Source organism: Daktulosphaira vitifoliae, unplaced genomic scaffold, assembly GCF_025091365.1.
Source record: "Daktulosphaira vitifoliae isolate Bord-2020 unplaced genomic scaffold, ASM2509136v1 Scaffold_1, whole genome shotgun sequence".
Lineage (NCBI taxonomy): Eukaryota > Metazoa > Arthropoda > Insecta > Hemiptera > Phylloxeridae > Daktulosphaira > Daktulosphaira vitifoliae.
The window spans coordinates 79,756,812-79,779,037 of record NW_026099572.1 but is presented as its reverse complement, the minus strand read 5'-3'; the positions used below and the strand labels follow the sequence as shown (position 1 = coordinate 79,779,037).

The following is a 22,226-nucleotide window of genomic DNA, read 5'->3' as shown; positions in this document are numbered from 1 at the left end:
TTTTTGGAAAAAAGTTACTATTTTAAATCTCCCCCAATGAGCAGGTTAAGTGTTAGATTTTCAAAAAAATGATATCAAATGAAAGGGAAATATCTAAGGTTTCAATACAAAAAAATATTATTTTTATTTGTTCATTTTTGAAAAAGTTATGGCAGTTTTAAGTACAAAAAATATCCCGATAAAAGGTCATTTTTATCGCAAACATTACATTTTTTTTTAAATTTTCGACAGCCATTTGCACATAGAAGATAAGATGTCGGGACAAATTTTTTTTTTTCATTTGATAGTATATAACATAACCTTTGATTTGATATATGTTTAAAGGACGCAGTATTTCCGGAACATTTTCAAAAGTTCAGTTGAAAAAGATCTATGTTTTTTACAATATTTTAAGTTTTGAACGCCCCCTATATAAGGGGAAATTGTCCAATTTTAATAAAAAGTATGTCAAATGAAAGATGTACTTATAATGTATTTAGAAAAAAAAAATTTGTGCTGATATATACATTTTTCAAAAAGTTATAGCATTTTTAAGTTGAAAATTTAAAATCGAAAATCGAAAATTTTAACACAAAAATAGTGTTTTTTTAACTACGGCAGCCGTTTAAATGTAGAAGAAAAAGTGTCGGGACAAATTTTTTTTTTTCATTTTATAGTACATAAAATAAGCTTTAATTTGATATATGTTTAAAGGACGCAGTATTTCCGGAACATTTTCAAAAATTAAGTTGAAAAAGTTAGTTTTTGTAAAAAAGTTGCTATTTTAAATCCCCCCCAATGAGCAGGTTAAGTGATAGATTTTCAAAAAAATGATATCAAATGAAAGGTAAATATCTAAGGTTTTAGTATAAAAAAAAATTATGTTGATTTGTTGATTTTAAAAAAGTTATGGAAGTTTTAAGAAAACAAAGTGAAAAAAATGACAAAAATTAGCGATTTTTAAATTTGTAATTTTTTTGGATATTTACCCCATTCTCGGTAAACGAGGGAATTTTTTTCAATTTTTAAGGGTAATGTCTTCAACTAGATACAATTTGTGATCTTTTGACGTATTTTTGAAAGAAATCGGTCCAGTGAGAGCTGAGAAAAAGTGGCAACAGACATAAAAAAAAAAAAAAAAACACATCATAGTAAAATTAATACCTTCTCCGCTTCGCATCGAAGCTAAAAAAAAATCATAGTAAAATTAATACCTTCTCAGCTTCGCATCGAAGCTAATAATAATAGTTTTATGTAGATTTTAGCTAATTAGTTACATTTAAAAGCTAATAATTTTAAATTGAAAAACATATAACACATATCAATGTCTAAAATCATTAGTAAAATCTATTTTTGTTTATTACCTTTACAACTATTTATTTTAATAGTACTTCTCTAATAAATAGTATAAAAGTGTTTACTTCTCAGATATAATGTAATATATTCATTGTTATATTGTATAGTAGCAATAATATATAACGGCGTATAGTATAGGTAATTTATATACATTTTTAAAAATGTATATTATTTATCTTAAGTTTAATGTTTCACATATATCAGAAATAATAACTTTATTTAATACTATATTATAATAAAATATACATTTTATTATAGAAATATCAATTTTTGTATTAATTGTTATCATTTGATTTTTAGTTAACAATTCGTAAAAAAACATAAAATTACTATTATAAGAAAAATTATACACATTTATATGTTTTAAACTAATAACTTTTTACAAAAATTTTTATTTTAAATAGAAATTTTTTTTTATAGACTTATCACATTTTTTCACGCGTATATAAATTTAATTCAGATTTAGTTATTCAAATTATTATACATAGATACTCTAATATTCATACATTTTATTTTTGTTTAACATAAAAATAATTTATAGCTATTCGACTTCATGAAATGTTAAAGAAAAACATCACTCTAACAAACAATTATTTAGAGCCAACTTTTTCTAACTCACTGAATTTCAATTGTTGTATTTGTGTATTGGTCATCGTTATTTTATAACTGCGTTCAATTGATTGTTTGATATCTACTCCCATTAAAGAGTCCATACCTAAATCAGCCAATGTAGCTGTTGGTTTTATAGAATCTGGATCTTGAATACCTATAGTATGAAATTGTATAATGAACTTTATTATAAAAATAATAATAATTCTCCTTTATTTTATAATAAATAAACTAATAACATTGTTTTATTTTAAAGGATAAGAAAATTAATTAATTATTTTTAACTCATTAAATTAAGTTAAAAACTATCTTATGTATATTTTTTAACTTAGTTATTAAAAAAAAAAACGAGAAAAAAAATTTGAATTTATTATTATAATTTTTGAATAGACATAAATGTAATACGTTATCAAAATAAAAGTATTAGCTAATTAGGTTTGAAGCTACACATTAACCAAAAGTTATCTAACTTAATCAAAACATTTTTATACATAAAATTCAGAAATTTTTATTTATAAAATTCATACCCATAATATTAGCAACAATAGTTGTTAATGATTGCACTTCAGAACTACTGGATTGTTTTCTTTTATTAGGTATTACATGTGAAGCCACCACAGGTGATTTACATGGCAAAATTATATCCAATACTTTTAAGCAAGATGATATTTTTTGACCCAAAGTTCCATTTATTTCTTTTTCATCATTTCCACGAGTTAAAAGGTATGCCATTCCAACGTCACCAATACCTCCCCATTGAATTGATTGCTAATAAAAAACAAATATTTAATTTATTATTAATAAATTTACCATATTCTTACAGCTGCGAGGCCTAGTTTTTGTCTTTCTTCTGAAATTCTTTCCATTATTGAATTGGCATAACCATAATTTGTTTGGCCCCTATTTCCTCTTCCACAAGATATCGATGAAAATGTAACAAAGTAATCTAAATTCTCAGCTAAACTTCTAGATGCTTCATCTAAGTATTTAGTAGTTAACACTTTACTGTCATACACAATATGGAAGTTAGCAACTATTTGATTCTCAAAAATAGCGTCTCGTAAAACCTTAATAACAAATTACTATTGTTAAATACACCTGTACAAATTGCTATAAATATATATCTTACGCCGGCTAAATTGAATATTCCACTGACTGGACCCAAGCTTGAGGCTAACTTTAATGTCTCTTTAGCACCTGATAATGTAGTAAGATCGTACGTACTAATTTCAATATTAGCTCCTTGTTCCTTCCAACAACTAACTCTATATTTTTGATATCCAGTTTGTAATCCACTTCTAGAGCAAAGGACAATATTTTTTGCACCGCGGGTTATTGCCCAATCAGTAAGTTCGAGTCCAAATCCACCAAGACCTCCTAAACAGATATGTCATGATAATTATAAAATAATTTATTCCCAAAATAAATTATTTATGTTACCTGAAAGAATGTAACTTTTCTTTGTATCAAAGTATATTCGAGAATTTGTTTTAAAGTGTTTCTTTATGGAATTTCCATTTACTTCTACAATGATTTTCTTTCCAGATTTATTATTATTGTAAGTTCTTGAAAAGAAATAGATTATAAATAAAGAACTGCAAACATAGTTAATTATTTAAAAATATTGAAAGTATACCTAAAAGCTGATTCGATATCTGAATACAAGAATTCAATATGCGGTAAAGGTTTAATGAGATCATTTTTTATTTTTATGTCCATTAACGAATACAAATCAGTATTTTTTTCTTTTACTAAGGATAAAACTTCATTTGATTTAACTGATAATACTCCAAATGTAACTGAAGATTCTAAAACAATATTAAGAGTATAAAAGTTTTTTTTTACTATTTAGAAATTGTTATGTAAAAGTTACTTGATAGGGCAGACATGTCTATATCTTCAATAACAATTACAGTAGAATTTTCAGCAAGTAATTCTGGTAATCGCTCTGATATATTATTTGATGCAACAACGTAATCTACACCGTGGTTGCTAGTAGAGTGTAATACCATATTGACAAATTTTGTATCAATTTTAGTGGTTGATAATTGACTGATCTAAAATTAAAAAAAAAACTTAAATCTGATTAAAATTGTATGCATGTAATCGTGTCAAGCGAAAAATTAGAATAAGGGTGACCGACCCCAAGTAATTGAAATAAAAGCAAGGAAAAAGAAGAAGAAAATATATTTTTTGTTACTTACGCCAGGGAAATGAGTACTTATAAATTCTAAATGATTTGTAGACTCAGCAACAACAAAAACTTTGCACTTCAACGATAAAGATAATGAAATAATAGCATAATTCACTGGGTTTTCATTAGCATATACTAGGACATTTTTGAGCCCTGGGAGTTTTCCTTTGTGTACTAAAGCATACGTAGCCTATAAAAAAATTCTTAGGTAAATATTAGTAAAACAACATAAAATAAAAATTTACCATAGAAAAAGCGAATGGTACAGTTGCTGCTTGTTGTAAAGTCCAATTTTGAGGAACATCCCATAAAAGAGCATAATTTTCATTAATTGAAGATGATAATGCTCCAGAATGTACTAATCCCATTACCTTTTTACCATTTGATTTTATTCCAGAAAATTCAACTCCAAATTCAGTTTTCTGGTAAAAATATATATTATACTTCAAAATTATTCTTTATTTATTAGTAATAAGTATATTTTGGCTTTTATTTATTGAAATATAAACGAAATTAATTATTTATATCCCAACTAAGTAAAAAAATGTATATTAGTTACGCAATAAGCTATTTTTAATATTGAATTTAAATAGATAAAACATTCAAATGGACTGAGAACAAAATTTTTTTGGTTTAGTTAGGGTGCAAAAAAAAAATTTTTGTTGAGTAAATATTTTTTAATTACCATTGAAGAAACTGCATTTAAATCAACATTATTTATACCAACATAAGAAATTTTGATTGAATTGTTTCCAGTATCTTTTAAATAGCTGTGAAAAAAATATTTATTGATATTCTAAAAGATAGTGAGAACAGTATTTCTTATTAAAAAATATCGGCATAGCTTACTTAGATGCTTGTACCCACTGCAATGTCGTCAGATCACCTTTTGATTGTACTGTTGCCACTGCATCTGACGTTTCCATGGTCGAAAATATGTTTCTATCAATTGGTAAATGACGATATGATCCCCATTTACCATCTCTTTCTACGTTGAAGAATAGATCTACTTCCAAAAGAGGAGCAAAATCTTTTAAAGTATATTTTTTACCAGGACCAGCAAGTATACACCTAAATAAATCCATATTTTAACTATATATGAAATTTTTATTTAAAAATTATATTTATATAATATTTATATAAAAATAATATTTATTTATCTTACCTTATTGGATTATCAATGCCTGAATATTCTTCAACTAAACATTTAGCCAAACCAAGAACACCATTAATGTTTTTATCGCTGTACAATATTATTTTCATATTAAGATTATTTCTATGATTTTCTAATTCTTTTTTAAGAGAGTCGAACCAAGAAAATTCTTCATCTTCGATTTTTAAGGTAGTATATTCGTATTTTGGAGATACCTGTATAATTATTATATGAAAGCAAGTAACGGGAAATTTATATTGAATACCACTTACTTTTTTTAATAAGAAGTACTTTTTGGCATTGTTTTCTATTACAGCAACTTGTTGGAGATCCACAGAGCTTGAAGTTGTAAATTTTGCAGATGTATTTTCAATCAAAAGTACAAAACCTCTAAAAGTTAACGCTGAAGAAATTTTGTTTAATATATCTGTATCAAATTGTGAATCTTCGAATACAATTAAGTGGTACTCTTCAGGTAAAGGATCGATTTTTATGTTATGATTGACGCTCTTAATATCTAGAGCCAACAATTTATTTTCATCAAAATTAATTGCACCGTTTGACAAAATAGAATAATCAGCCTATTAATAAAGTATAACCGATTTAATAAATAAATTATTTATTAGTAAATAGAAGCAAAATGAATTTTGTGTATACAATACATACATAAAAATTCGCTTCAGCTTCAATAATTTCAACAATATCAGTAGCAAATACATTCTTATTATATATTTCTGCTACTTTTAAATGATGTGTTCCTACATTTTCCATAATTAATCCAACCATTGCATAAAGAACTTCATAAGTTGATAGATTATTATTCTAATAAAATATAATTTTTTTTGAAATCATATTTATATTTAATTTTATATAATAAACTTACTACATAATTATAAGGTATAAATGAATGATGTTCCAATGTTGGAGCAGGCTGTGTATTTTTTTTCAGTGGCGCTGGTGTTACTGTTAATTTTGATATTGTAACACCACCAGATTGTGTAGTCTTAGCATAAGCAAAATGATTGACTTCTATTTCTGTTAAATCCATAATACCCATTACCACCCTATTTTGTTATTATTTTAAATAATTTACCTTTTGAATTTAATGATTTTTCATTCATAGATTTAAAATATAATGGGTCGATAACGACTTCTTTTATATATGTTGGTAAACGAAGTTTTCTGGATTTTTTAGATATTAGTTCAAATTGTAATAAAGTATCAATATATGAAACCCAATTTCCTGTCCAAGCTACTTTACCCTTAGAACCTATAAATAATTTTTATATAAGTTACATTTTTACATAAAATGTCTCAATCAATTTTTTATATGTACCTTCAATATTTGCTTCAATAAATCCTAAGAAATCATCTTTGTATTGGTATCCACGCAATCTAAGCTCTTTATAGAAATCATCAGGTTTTAAGTCCATCTTTTCAGAAACAGATGAAATATGTTGAAGTTTATTTTCATAAGTGCTTTCGTTTGATAAACGTATATTACCGGAAACTGTTAGTGAACCGCCTTCAAGTAGCTCAAAATCACCGGAACTATTTAAAATGTTGATTTCAAACTTAACAATTGCTGTAAAATTAGTAAAATTATTAACTTTATTAATAGTACAAAAAATTACTAAATAGTTAAATATAACTCACTATCATGGTTTAAAACAGTAGGCCTCAAAAACTTTAAATTTTGGAAAACAACAGGTACATCTTCAAACCATTTCCCCTGTAGTTTTGCAAATGCTTTCCATATAAGAGTCTTAAAATTATAATTACTAGTTATAACATTTAAAATTGTTTGAATAATAATAGAGGACTCTCGTCGAATAAGATTGAAATAAAGAGTTTTTATTATATTAGCTTTATATAAATATACTTTATAAGATAGTTCATAAAAATCATTTTACTTGCCATGTATCCTGCAGCTGGGTATAATACACGACCATCTATTGTATGACCAACTAAATATTTGTCTTGATCTGAATTTATTGACACCTCAACTACATTTTCATTTGAACCAGAACCCTAAAAAAGAAAACAAATCAATTATCTTATCTTATAAAACTTTAGTTTATATGTCATACTTTTTCCACAAAATTAGGCACTACATATTCATTCGAATGATCCCATTTTATCATAGGAGATATCATAGGAGTATTTTTTGAAACTGGATACTCTACTTTACCATAAAGATTTTGTAAATCTAGTTCGGCACCAGCAATATAAAGCCTATAAAATCACCATAATAAATTTAATTGTTTTGAATTTATTTTAAAGTGATGCTATACTGAAAATAAAATATTTCATTGTTATCCAAATTTGTATTTCAAGTTAAAATTAAATTAATTTGTACGAAAATGATTTAAAAGATCACTTATAAATTTCTTTGAAATTCTTATATATTTTAAGTAATTTTATAACGATATTTATGGTTCAACTCAATAATACGACACAAACATTTTTAACGAAAATGAATTAGTGTCAATTGTAATAATACACGTATAAAATAAAATAAATACAAAATTGGAAAGTGAAAACTTAATAATTAAACTACTAGATTATATATAAAACTGATAAGTTATAATTGTTTTATAAATGTAAAAATGACTCTCTTAAAAAAAAGGCAAAAATGCTTAATGCGTTTTAGTAATAAACCATAGATTTTATTTTTATTATAATAAATAGAATCATTAATTAAATTAATAAATAATTAATTATTTACTTTCCAATAGCTTCTAATAAATATAACGTATGATCTGGAGCTTGTTTCTTAGTTAAACCCACATTTGTAACTGTGGGAGGTAAGGCTCTCTTTAAAATTGCTTGTAAGAGACAATGCGAAGCAATTTCAATTGTAATGGCATTTTCTGGTATATGTTGCAAAGCTCCATGGAAATATACAGGAGAACTAATATTATTCAAATGATATTCCATTGATGAGTATTTGGCTTCTTCTGTATTCCATTGGCTTTCTGGTAGAGATGTACTCTTCCATCTGTTAGTTCTTGGTTTTGGATTTGTCATTATCTAAAATATAGTTGATTAAAATCTAAATACTCTTTTATAAATAGATAATCACATTATTACCTTAGAATAATAAGGTTTAAGAGCTGGAATTAGTTTTTGTAAGTAAGGTGAGTGGAAGGCATATCCTAATGAATCAACGGGTTTAGCGAATATTCCTTCATTTTGTAGAGTTTCTGCAAATTTTAATGTAATATCTTTTGGTCCAGATATTGTGACGCTATCTGCACTGTTATGACAAGCAGCAATTATTCCTTCTGGTAATCTTTTGATGGTTTCTTCCCATGACAATCCTACAGCAACCATAGCACCAGGAATAATATCAATTTCCATCAAAACACGAGACCTCCAATACATAGTCATCAATGTTTGTTCCACTGTAAAGCAACCATCTGCATAAGCACAAGCTAATTCTCCGACTGAATGTCCAATTATTCCATCAGGTATGATTCCCAAGGATGAAAGTATATCAGTCAAACCCATCTAAAATGATTTTACATTAGTATATACAGTAAAATCAGGATAATTTTACTGTTTATTGATATGCAAACAATTTTGGTACAAAAGCAAATATTAAATAACATTTTTTTGAGAATTTGATAGTAGTAAAGAGTATCTCAAAAAGATCACTGAATATTATAAGGCTGCCATTTTGGTTTTTTTTTTTTTTTGGTACCATTGGTTTTGCTATTTTTATTATTTGTTATAATTAATATTTTATGTTGATTAGGATTTTTGTGGTTCTTAATGATTGTCTGTGATATGTCGTAATGGAAAGGTCCAGTAAAGAATAGCGTATTTTTATAGTGAAAAATCACTATCAGAATGGTGAACTACGCATTGACTGTACAATAACTCCGTACAATTCTTGGACATCACAAAGCAACAAATGAATAAACTATCCGTTCGTTGTTTAGGAAATTCAATACAAGACGACAAAATCCCCGGGCACCCTCGAAGTGTCTGAAAGATGAATATTTCTATTGTGTATGATTCTATTATTTTGAGTACAAAAACATCGTATTGTTGTACAACATACGATAACAACCGTCGTACACAAAAAATGCATATGTCGCCAGCAACATTGCAAAGAATTTAAACAAAAGATTTGCATTTACGTGCGTATAAAATTCAATTAATACAGGAACTTAAAGCAGTGAATCACGAAAAACGACGGCAATTCGTTGAATGGATCCTGGAAAAGGAACGAAGGTTATGCAAAACGCATTATTTTGATATAGTCCACACAGTCTACTTTTGAAGAAAATAATATATTTTTTGTTTAAAAAAAAAAAAAAAATGATTTATAACAGTTGTATATTCAGCATTTTTAAAGAGACACCCTATATTAATTTTCTAAATTTTTGTGTATAAAAAAATATTAAGTCCACTACATTTTTGGAAATCAAATAATTTTTACAAATTATTTGATACCTATGTACATTACCTGAACAATAACTATTGTTATGGTGACGTTTGTTATATCTTTAAATGTATCTTCATTTGATTTATAAAACAAATCATTTACGCTAAAACCATACGGAAGAAGTATTTTATGAGCCCTTTCAACAAGATTTTTAAATACTGGGAACTTTATTAAATCTTTCACTAATTCTAATGACTGACTCCCCATGCCTGGAAAGATGAAATAAATTGGTCTTTTATCACCAGATATGTTACCTTGCTAAAAAAAAATACCAATATTTAAACTTTTATAATTATTAATTATACATACTATATAATTTTTAGTAATCAAAAATTCATTCTACAATTAAAAAAATTATTTAAATATAACTTTTCACAATCCAAAGTTATGTTTCACTTGCTTAATATCAGATTAAAATAAAACACGTTTAAAAAAAAACAAGTTAAATATATCATATTTCCAATTATATTATAATTATAAACATGTTTATGCATACCGCGATTTCAACATTTGATGGATTTTGTCCAAGAATAGAGTATCCAGAAAGTTTGTACCCAGGAATTGGTTTTTTGTAAATGTCATCAATTAATGTTAATAAATCAGCATTATTTGCATGTTTTTCAATCTAAATTATAAAATATTTAATAATAGGATAAGTTTACCCAATATAGTTACATTAGTACCATTTGTGGCCTCTTTGTTATTTAATCTGTAAATCATAAACTATACGAATGATTTTTGAAATCATTTTATTTTTAAGAATAGTGTTAAGTTTTAGACCATTTTATTGAAAAAACTTAAACAATTAATTCTTATATAGATAAACTTAATTTGTAGGAACAAATGGTACTCTGGCCGGTGTAATCACAACATACAATTTCAAATTGTTCATTTAAGCTTTCTCTAGTTCTCCCTGATAAAAACACTAATCTTGGTATATCTTGTTTAAGTAAACTATGCTTCTGAGTATTTTTATTGTGCGCTTTAAGTATAATATGGACATTGGTACCTCCTACACCAAATGAGTTTATAGATACTAAATCTCCGGGTAGTGGCATTTGTTTATCGACAACCTATATGTTTGAAAAGTAATAATGAAAAAATAAAAATTTTTTAAGATTTCAAGGTTTATATAAAAAATGTTTTCAATTTTACCTTAAGTTCTCCACTAACAAGTTTCTCTATATTGTGATTTAAAGTTTCAAAATTAATATTGGCAGGTATTATTCCTGTTTCCAAAGCATAAATAACTTTAGCAATAGAAACTAAACCCGATACAGGTTCAGAATGACCAACGTTTGATTTAACCGATCCAATTAGCAAAGGACTTTTGCGGCCTTCGCAAAAAACATCTGATATAGCATCCAATTCTTGTTTATCACCAACCTATAAATATAAAAGTATTTTTTACTTTTTTTTTATTATAATTTTTTTTAAATATACCCCAGTTCCGGTTCCGTGTGCTTCAACATAATGTACATCTGTGGGCTTTAAATTGGCTCTAGCATAAGTAGCTCTGATAAGTTCACTTTGTACGAAACGTGATGGATAAGTTGCTCCTTGTGTTTTAAAACCATCTGTATTGGTGTAAGATCCAACTACAGTAGCATAAATTCTCTTTGCGTCTTTAGATTTTCTTATGTATAAAGCAACAATTGCTTCACTTCTAACATAACCATTAGCTAAAATATATATAAATACCTCATATTACACACATTAAATGACTATAGTTTAATAAATAATTATAATAATAATTACATTAGATATAAACTTTTTAGTGTAATTCAAATACAGTTAAAATTTAATTTAAATTCTAATAACCCATGTAATTTATCCGTATAAATCACTTACCACCAATATCAAAAGGCCTACTCGTCCCTGTCGGACTAAGCATGTTGTACTTGTGATACATGACAGAAACGGCTGGTTTGAGTAATAAATTAGTACCAGCTACAATAGCAGCATCACAATGACCACTTTTAATTGCTGAAATTGCTTCATATAAACAAAACAGACCACTTGAACATGCTGTGTCTATTGCTACACTTGGACCTATGATAATCAAAAATCACTTAGCTTCTATTTAAATAACAAATATCTAAAATAAAATACCTTTTAAATCATACTGAAATGAAAGTCTGTTAGCCAACATAGACCTAATAGCGCCGATGGTTTCATATCCACTAAGCTTTTCAGGAGTGCGCTCAAAAAAGTCTGAAGACTCTGTAGTCATCATACCAACGTACACTCCTGTGTTAGTGCCACGAATTTCTTGCGGATTGACACCTTTAACAAATAAAAATTATCAACATGATTTTAATTGTCTATAAAAATAACTCTTACCAGCGTCCATAATAGCTTCATGTGTTACTTCCAACAAAATTCTAAGTTGTATATCCATAGAATTAGCCAACTTTGCGTGAATTCCAAAAAATTCCGCATCAAATTTATTAATTTCTTTCAATTTTCCTGAACGAGATGGTGCACCATACATACCTACATAGAAAACAAATGAGGCCAAGTTACATTTTCGTTTAAAATAAACTACTTTTTTGTTCAATAATATAATTATAAAATTCTTGGTAACTTTGAAATTAAAACATATCATAGTAATTTCTTTAGTACTATTTGAAAGACAAATAATACTGTATACTTTAGTAACTGTATTATTATACATATTATTAATTATGAATAAATGACAAATTTACCAGGTGACCATCTTCTGTTGTCAATTGTCAACAAATCTGCATTGTTATACAACTTTTCTTTGAATTCTTCAGTAGAATCGCATTCTGGAAACCTTCCAGCAATTCCACTTATAACTACTTCTGATTGTTCCGGCATCCCTTAAAAATATTAAAAATTTTATTTTCAACAATTTAAAATTAATTTTGACATATTCACACACATACTCAAATATATATACATCGATTAAATTTATATTTATATTTATAAAACATAATAAATATCAATTTTATTTAAAAAACGCATCGAAGCTAAAACTTATTTCTAAGGGTATATATACGTTTACGTAATATAACGTTAAGAGTAACGTTTGAAAGTTAAATAGAAACCTAAAATTATATATAGCTATTAAATGGGGAATGGATTAAATAAAAATTTGACTGGCCAATATACAGTCTTGTATAATTACTATTTGAGTTAGTATAACTTTTAATTATAAACAAAAGGTGTGCACAACAAATCTTTAAATTATAGTAAAAGTACGTCACTAAATACTTACATACTCTTATCTTTTCTAAATATTTAAATGTTAATATCTCAAAAATAAATGCTATAAACGAGTAATCGAATTCAATATTTTATTATATCCTTTCCCTAGTTAATAGTAAAAAAAACCAGCACATACAGAGTGGCCCACCACTCACTGACAACTTAAATAACTTTTGATCCAGTTAATATTTTTAATTGATTTTTTTTTTTAATAATAGTTATACGTTAGGTCTATAGCTATATCTCAATAATTAATTTTTTTACATTTTATTAAAAATATTAATTATTTTTAAATTTTAAATAAAATGTAAAAAAAAAATCTAAGATAGCTATTTTGTAGAGTAGAATTTAAGAAAAATTTTAGTAAAAAAATATCTTATTAATATTCAGTAGTAAATATTCTGTAGCGTTTTGAAGTTTGTGAAAATTTGAATTTTCATGTACTATTTTACGGTATTAAACATTGAAATACGTATTGAGAAAAGGACAGAAGAAAACGCTATCTTTTCAATATACTTTTGAATGAGAGTGATAAGTAATAATTGCCTTATCTAATTTCTTATCATGGTATTAATGCCAAGTTTGTAATGTATACACACTATCATCATATGTATACACAGTAATCATGAAAAGATAGCGTTTTCTTCTGTCCTTTTCTCAATACGTATTTCAATGTTTAATACCGTAAAATAGTACATGAAAATTCAAATTTTCACAAACTTCAAAACGCTACAGAATATTTACTACTGAATATTAATAAGATATTTTTTTACTAAAATTTTTCTTAAATTCTACTCTACAAAATAGCTATCTTAGATTTTTTTTTTACATTTTATTTAAAATTTAAAAATAATTAATATTTTTAATAAAATGTAAAAAAATTAATTATTGAGATAGACCTTACGTATAACTATTATTTAAAAAAAAAATCAACTAAAAATATTAACTGGATCAAAAGTTATTTAAGTTGTCAGTGAGTGGTGGGCCACCCTGTATATGACATAGTTGGGTCAAGTATAATATATCTGACAGTGATTAAAATCACTATCATATAAAACGCTTTGGTGCAAATCAGTAGATAATGTTTAATTTTAAAAATTGGTAGATTATTCCAATAGCTACAAGATCTCCTATTTTCTTATTTTTATCCCGATTACAAGTTTTATGATTTATAAGTGTAATATATAAATATATAACGGAAAATGGTGTTATTCAACATAAAGTATGTCGAAAGAATGAGGAATATAAATATTATTTCCCATAAAAAAATTGTATCGATTCATACACTTTTCAATAATTTATAGCATAATAAATTTAAAAATTTAAAATATAAAATCGAGAATTTTAACACAAAAATAACATTTGGTAACTATTTTCAACGTGAAGACAAAATAAAGTTCGAAATTTTTTTTTCCATAATAAAGTATATTACATTATCTTTAATTTGAGATATATATAAAAGTGTCAGAGTTCCCGGAACACTTTCAAAAGTTAAGTTGAAAAATACATTTTTTTGTAAAAAAGTTGTCATTTTGAATCCCCCGTGGACAGGCGAATAGCAGATAAAAAAATATATATACTAAATAATACATGATTACCTCATGTATTTATAAAAAAAACTATTTACGGGGAACGAGGGAAGTTTTTCAATTTTTGAGGGTAATGTCTTCGACTAGATACGATTTGTGATCTTTTGACGTATACTTAAAAGAAATCGGTTTGGTGAGAGCTGAGAAAAATTAGTAACAGACACGAAAAAAAACACATCATAGTAAAACTATTACCTTTTCAATTTCGCATCGAAGCTAAAATAATTATATATTCCTGTTTGATTTTCGAAAGTTACTCCTAAAACCTACCCTTAATATAAGAATAAATCAATTTTATATCTATATATTATTATGAAAAATCATTATTTAACAAAAAATTAGGGGTTAGTAATCTAAATAAATCACATTGTATATACAATTTTAAAATGTATGTTGGAACAAATTATATTTTATTTTACTCTGTATACACATAAAAAATTTTATCATTTTATATTTGTCAGTTCTATATGGAAAGCGATAGGTGGATCGTCCCTTGATACTTTTTATAAATATTATAGGGAGAAATATTTAATATGCAATAGATACGGTTATTATCACAAAATCCATATAATATTAAATAAAAAATCCTTGTACAGTGAAGACACGGTACAATGAGGACTAATATAGATGATATTTGACTGAGATCAACATCATTATCATAAAAGTGCTTCAACGCAAATCTGTTTAATTTTTGTTTAGAAATCACTATTTATACAAGCTTTAAGGTTTTATTTTATACAAAGTGATCGGTTTATTATAATCCACTCGATTACTTGCAAAATAAATACAATATTGGAATAATATATTTTGATTTCTTTTAGTTGCATATTATACAAAGTCGTACCGTGGTAAATGTTTTTCACTAACGGTAGAATGCTAATAGGGAGGAAATGAATCAATGGCTAGAGGTGTGGAGATTAGCTGTTAAAAAAAGGAATTAAGAATAAGTAAGAGTAAGACAGAGTATTTAGAGTTTAAGTTTGACAAAGGAGAACATGAAATAGGTGAAATGAGATCAGTGATAATAAGCAAGGACGTGACAGGTAAAAAAGAAAGTTTTAAGTATTTAAGATCAGTTGTGCGAAATAACGGTGGTATTGATGAGGATTTAAGACACAGGATTAAGTGTGGGGGGACGAAGTAGAGAGACCAACTATGATGTATGACTCACCCTGTTGAACTGTTGACAAACGAATAGAGCAGATCTCCTTATGTTATGACGAGAGAAGAATCGGAAGCTGTATGAACAGTTATAAAAATGAATTTTGAAAGAAGATGAGGTAGAAGAAGACCAAAAAATTTTGGAGAGATGTTATTAAATGCGTTATGAGAACAACTAATGTTCACGTAAATGATGTGAGAGATCGTGTCAAGAGGAAATTTAAGATAAGGGTGGCGGACTCCAAGTAGTTGGGATAAAGGCGAGGATAAAGAAGAAGAAGAAGACTGGTTGATAACAACTTTTGGACCAGCATTTCAGAAATTGTTAACAATTTCAAGTTATGATTTGAGGTGATTTTTCTTTATGATTAATAATGATAAATCATTTCCCCCCACATTGTTCCTAGTCCTGCCTAGGTATAAAAATGAAATAACAAGTACTGGTCCAAAAATTGTTATCGGCCAGTCATTTTATTAATTAGATTAATTAATTAATTAGATATTCTATGTTACAAGTTAATGAAACGTGAATAATATCATTAAAAAAAAATAAAGTTGACACCCTATGCGTTATAAGGGATGATTCTAAAAAGTAATTAATAATTAATAAATCAAGAAATATATGTAACTAATAAAAATCATTTTTTTTCAAAATGATAAACATGACTAGTAATTATCAGCATGATAAACCTCTATATATATATATATTTTAGATAATCATAAAAATCGACTTATAATAATGCCTCATTCTAGAAAAGAAATATAATTCGATATTTTAATTTGATAAATCATTTAACGACTATCTTTCTTTGACAATTTTTAACATATTTAAAAAATATTCCGTTTTCACTGATTTGGTCATTATATTTTGCATTTGTTGTGTGTATAATTTATCGTAGTGTGCAGCTGAAGGATATACACTATCATTTCAAATTTATTGATTGTTAAGTGATTGTTATTTGATTATTAATTATGATGAACATATATATATTTTACTATAACAAGACATCTAAAGTTTTGAAGTGTTTACATTCAAAATGATTGTAGTCAATTCTACGCTTGATATATTATTTTTCATAAATAATTGACAGATTTTCAATAAATAAAAAATGTTGTGTCCATCGGGTAATAATATGATATGATATTTATTTATCAATTTGTCGTACACAAATCAAACATAAACATAATAACTTTTAAACAATAATTGTTATTAACAATTATATAATATAATTATTATCAATAACAATTGATATTTTAAATTTAAAGACTTTTTTTTTGTAATATGAGTACATCCTTTAATAATTATATAATATATAATAATAATTAGGTAAAAAAAGAAAATTTAAACAAAGATAATATGCGAAAGATTTGTACTCTGAAAGTGATATTTTCATATCTAATAATAATAAAATAAAACAATAACAGATTTTTTTATATAAATCAAAGAGGTAATCTTACTAACGTAAGGTACCATTACTTACTTAAAACTATTGTATTAATAGATTGACTAGTAAATAATATTTTCAACTATCTGATTATTTAAGTAAATTTTGATTAAAAATGCTTTAGAAGTGTAACGTACTTCAAAAATCGTACACACTAATAATATCAGAGTAGAAACAAAAATTATACCTATTAAATAGAATACATTAGATGAATTACATTTAAACCACTTTGTTATTGCCTTAAAATTAATTTTCTCGATCCCTTTTTCAATTCTCCTATAAATGTAAAATTATTTTACAACAACGTATTTGTTTTTCGTTTCTTATTAAAGTGTTCAATAATTACTCAATAAAAATATCGTTTTTCTTGTCAACATAAAACCTTATATTTTTTTCATTTATTCTTCAACGCAGTGGGAATATACAGGCCTAGTCCTATCACAGACATCGAAATTTTACATTATATAATATGTAGAACATTTTAAGTATTCCAAGTAATTTTACTCTTTAAAACTCCCCTAAAAAATCTTTAAAATCAGCCACAAATTTAACAAATTACAGATATTTTTTTCTAGACTCAAAAGGAAATTTTCTCTTCTGTGCGTTATGTAGTAAAATTCAATTCTAAATTTGATAATTTTGTAGCAATTTGTTGCTACTATTTATATTTAAATATTTTTTATACCTAAAAAATAGACTGTTTTAAAAATGTGTATAGTGCAAGAAAATCCTGAACCAATAATTATTAAATCAATAAATATTTTAATAAATGTCTTAACCTTGAATTGTACGACCTTTACAAGTATATGATTTTGTTAAGGAATCATAATGAAATGACCTTTCGCGTATTCAGATTATAACTATATTTTTAATCTTTCTATGATAAAAAGTACTTATTTTGATTTATCAGCACACAAACAGCACATATAGTGCATTTTACATTAGATGAAAATAATATAGTGAAAGTATATTATTTGTAAAGAAAATAATTTCTCCCTTAAACCTAACTTGATAATACACAGGGGTGTATTTACATACAAGTACTATAAACATGTTGCCCATAGCGTCAAATTTTGATATGCAACTTTATTTCATAACGACAGACTGATTCATTTATCATGAACCATTCAGTAAATCGAAATATAGAAACAATACTGACAATTTTTGTTTTTTCTTTTAGGTATATATTTTTCTCAATTTATTAATCATTTGTATTTTTTATATCTTATAAAAAAGCGATAAATTTTTTTTTCAAATGACAGTATATATAACTGACTAGCTTATTAATTAGCTAATTATTTAATTATAAAATAAATAATCGAAAAATATAAGATCAGTATTTCAGAAGTTATTAACATTTTATAGTAATGAATGAAGATGAGATGCCGGTGTTGTTAAAAAAATAAAGTTAACATATATTAGGATAAACATGTATTTAAATAAACCGAAAAAATAATTTCGAATTAAATTTTTTGATTAATTATTATTTCATGATTATTAAGTTAACCTATATATATTTTTGTTATTGTTTATATTAATTGCATATTAATTTGGAGATACTTATCGAATTCAGTTTTTATTATTGTAGTTGTAATAATATAACTATATATTTTAATATCTCTACAGTAATTCTTTAACGGTGATCAATATTTAAATGAAAATTATAGTTATTATAACTTCCACTTAAATTCATGGTCATAGTTAAAAAAATCATCATTCAAAATTCAAAGTTTGTTTAAAAATATTAATTATCATAAATCATTTGTTTTAATTTAAATTACAAATTATTTTATAATAATACAAAAATAAAATCGGGACGGAGTGATTGTTTTTAAAGTCCCCTTATGTAGGGAGGCAATTTTTAAAGTACTTATAAGTGGGAAGAGTGAAAATATGCATCTGATAATACAACAAAGAGTACACCTACAAATTTCGTATTATATACACAATATATACAGTACATGTACATACTGCCCTCCTAAGCCAAAAGGAAATCAATAATTGATTATAAAATATTATAATTATTATAATATTTTGGTGTAAATTAGACTCATATAAAAATTAACCCTTTAATTGCAAACCTTCGTTGAATTCGTAATTAATGTTAGCCTTAGAATTTTCAAATTTAAATATTTTTATTTTTCAACTAAAAAAAAAATGAAATAAAAATAATATTTATTATTTTTTTGTTGATATTTAATTACATAGTTTTTTCAATTTACCAATCATGTGGCATTTTTTATATTCATCCTTTGTCACTTATTAGTTTACTAATAATTAGTTTATTTATTAGATAATAACCTAACTTATGAAATACTGATCGATAACAACTTATATACCAATACTTCAAAAATTAAAATTAATTTAATAATTAAAAGTAATGACTGGAAGTGAAGGATGGGTGCTAATATTTTCATTACTTAACATTTCTCCAATTCATTATTCCTTCCCACTAAGATAATAAAAACGTTAATAACTTCTGAAATATTGATCTAATGTTGTTATCGATTAGTTAATTTTCTTATCTAGTAAAAATGCTAGTTAATTATGTATGTTATCATTTGAAAAAATAATATTGACACTCTTTTTAAGGATAAAGGGTGAATATAAAAAATACTGCATGATTGATAAATTGATACAAAAATTTAATTAAAAGAAATCAATTTAATTTTTTGTTTTATTTAAATATAAAATTATGAATAAAAAACGCAGCATCATAGTTACGACATGTGATGAGTGCTACATAGTTGAGACAAGAATAGATAATATCTGACAGTAATTAAAATCATTAACTTACAAATAGCTTCAATGTAAATTTATAGGTAATAATTTGTAAAAGCAATTATTAGACTATTTTAAAAACATCATTAGGTCATATGTATTATATTATCATCAACTTCTATTTCCATAATTATACCTGGAATACAAGTTTTATGATTTTAAAGTATGAATAATTACTTATTTTAATAACTAAATATATTGTGAAATTGATATTTAATTAATAATTTAGTTGTTATATATTTCATTACCTCAATTAATCATAAGCTATTGATAGTAAACACATTTTTTTAAATGATAACAACAAGAAAAACGTTGATTTTTTATAACAAAATAAGATTTTTGGTATAACTTAGGGGGTAGTTTACATATAGAAAACAAATTTTTTTATAACTTATCATTAATAACATATACTTTGAATTATCATATGATTAAAGTCTGAAGTATTTCCCAAACATTTTTAATATTTAATTTGAAAAGATTAACTTTTTGTGGATAAAGGGACAGTTTTTTAACAAAACTATACTAAATAAAAAGGAAATACCTAAGATATTTAATGGAAAAAATTAATTCTTAAAAATTTATAAAAGTTTAATTTTAAAAATATTAAAATTTACAAAATTTTAATTTTTTAGAGAATTTACCACAATTACGAAAGATAAAGAATTTTTTTATTTTTTTATTATTTTTAATTCCTCCAATTAGATACAATTTTTGATGTATCGTTAAAAAAGATTAGTGAAATGAGAGTTAAGCAAAATTGGTGANTAGATACAATTTTTGATGTATCGTTAAAAAAGATTAGTGAAATGAGAGTTAAGCAAAATTGGTGACAAACAAAAAAATAATAACAATACATCATAGTAATATTAATATCTTTTTAGCTTTGCGTCAAAGCTAAAAAATTTTTTGCTAAAACGCGTCTAACAAGTTGTTACACACATAATGTGTATTATCATTTAATTTTATGGTTATCCTTTTATTTTTAACTTTGACCTTTAAATAATTTGCTTATAATTGTTAGATAAATGTAGAGGTTATTGAAAGACAAATAATTAAAATATAATTTCTTTTAAAATAGGGTTAATATTCTTAAAAAACTATTTCTTATTGAAAATTTAAAAAACTAATGTTTATCAAATGTTTATCAAATATTTATCTTATTTTAATAAATATTTTTATTAGTTTAAATTAATATATTAATTTCTATTAATAGTGTATGCAATTTACAAGGATGCATTATATACTTTTAAAAAGATAGCTTTGACAAATTATTTTAATTTAAAACAAAAGTTATTTATTTACGAATAAATATCAAAAAATAAAGACAAATGTCATAAGATAAATAAATTGCCTGACTTTTTCTTATTTATAATTAAGAACTAAAATTTTGATATTATATTAATTAAAAATATACATTTTATATATTTAAAAATTTAAAAGAAATATATTATTTCTCACAGATTAAGAATAAGTGTTAAGCTAAAAGCAAATTTTACAAAAACAACTTTCTGGCAAAATTGTAATATATAATTTATGTTGAAAGTTCAAATTACATTGACAAAATATAAACTAGGCCACATTTTTTTTTTTTGTGATCATTAATCTATGTGTTTATATTTGTGTATGTATACAAATTTTTAATTAATTAATTAAAAATTTAAATTAAGGAAATACTTTATAATATTTTTTCATAACTGGGTTAAGTCTATAAAAATAATAGTATTTTAAAAATATCATATTACGTACCTTATAATTGTATCCAAAATATGTCAATCGAATTTAGAAAAAATAAAAACAATAATACACTCAAACACCAATAAGTGTTTTGACCGGCACTAAATTTCAGATAATAAATAAATATAAAATGAAAGTATATCTCAGTATACACTGTTGGATTAAATACTGCCAAATACTAATAAAATATGATTGACTCCCCACAAAGCGATCACCTCAAAGTGTTATTATCTTAAAACATGATTGCAAACAAATTTGATCATTCAATTCTCAATAATACTATAGCATATGTACAATACGTATAAACTGGTGGAAATGCATGTAACTTTTTCTAATAACATAAGGTTTATGGGCTTAATTTAGTTGATAAAAGAGTGTAAGGTCATTGTTTTGTTTTATAATTATAACTTATCTGTATAATTAAGTGTTAATATCGATTATGTTTCATAAGTAAAATATTTCATAGATTTTAAAATGTATTAATCAAAAACCTTCTTATCAAAATTGTCAAAACTCCTGCGCTATAAGGAAATTC

At 25.0% G+C, this 22,226-nt stretch overlaps 1 protein-coding gene across 1 annotated transcript; it reads right to left on the bottom strand.

The window, feature by feature from the left end:
• Window positions 1–1,683: 1,683 nt before the first annotated feature.
• On the bottom strand, window positions 1,684–21,961 carry LOC126900026 (fatty acid synthase-like). Its single transcript, XM_050675387.1, has 32 exons — window positions 21,704–21,961; window positions 12,456–12,593; window positions 12,091–12,243; window positions 11,860–12,033; window positions 11,599–11,799; window positions 11,191–11,429; window positions 10,903–11,133; window positions 10,623–10,820; window positions 10,244–10,372; window positions 9,769–10,005; window positions 8,385–8,804; window positions 8,020–8,324; window positions 7,382–7,526; window positions 7,209–7,322; window positions 6,948–7,056; window positions 6,628–6,876; window positions 6,385–6,561; window positions 6,175–6,326; window positions 5,958–6,113; window positions 5,564–5,872; window positions 5,304–5,506; window positions 4,988–5,209; window positions 4,824–4,908; window positions 4,384–4,560; window positions 4,149–4,328; window positions 3,818–4,001; window positions 3,581–3,752; window positions 3,385–3,509; window positions 3,074–3,321; window positions 2,766–3,011; window positions 2,472–2,712; window positions 1,684–2,101 (listed from the first exon to the last, which is right to left on the bottom strand). The coding sequence occupies exons 2-32, from the start codon at window positions 12,589–12,591 to the stop codon at window positions 1,926–1,928; spliced, it is 6,093 nt and encodes a 2,030-aa protein (XP_050531344.1). The 5' UTR covers window positions 12,592–12,593; window positions 21,704–21,961; the 3' UTR covers window positions 1,684–1,925.
• Window positions 21,962–22,226: the final 265 nt, after the last annotated feature.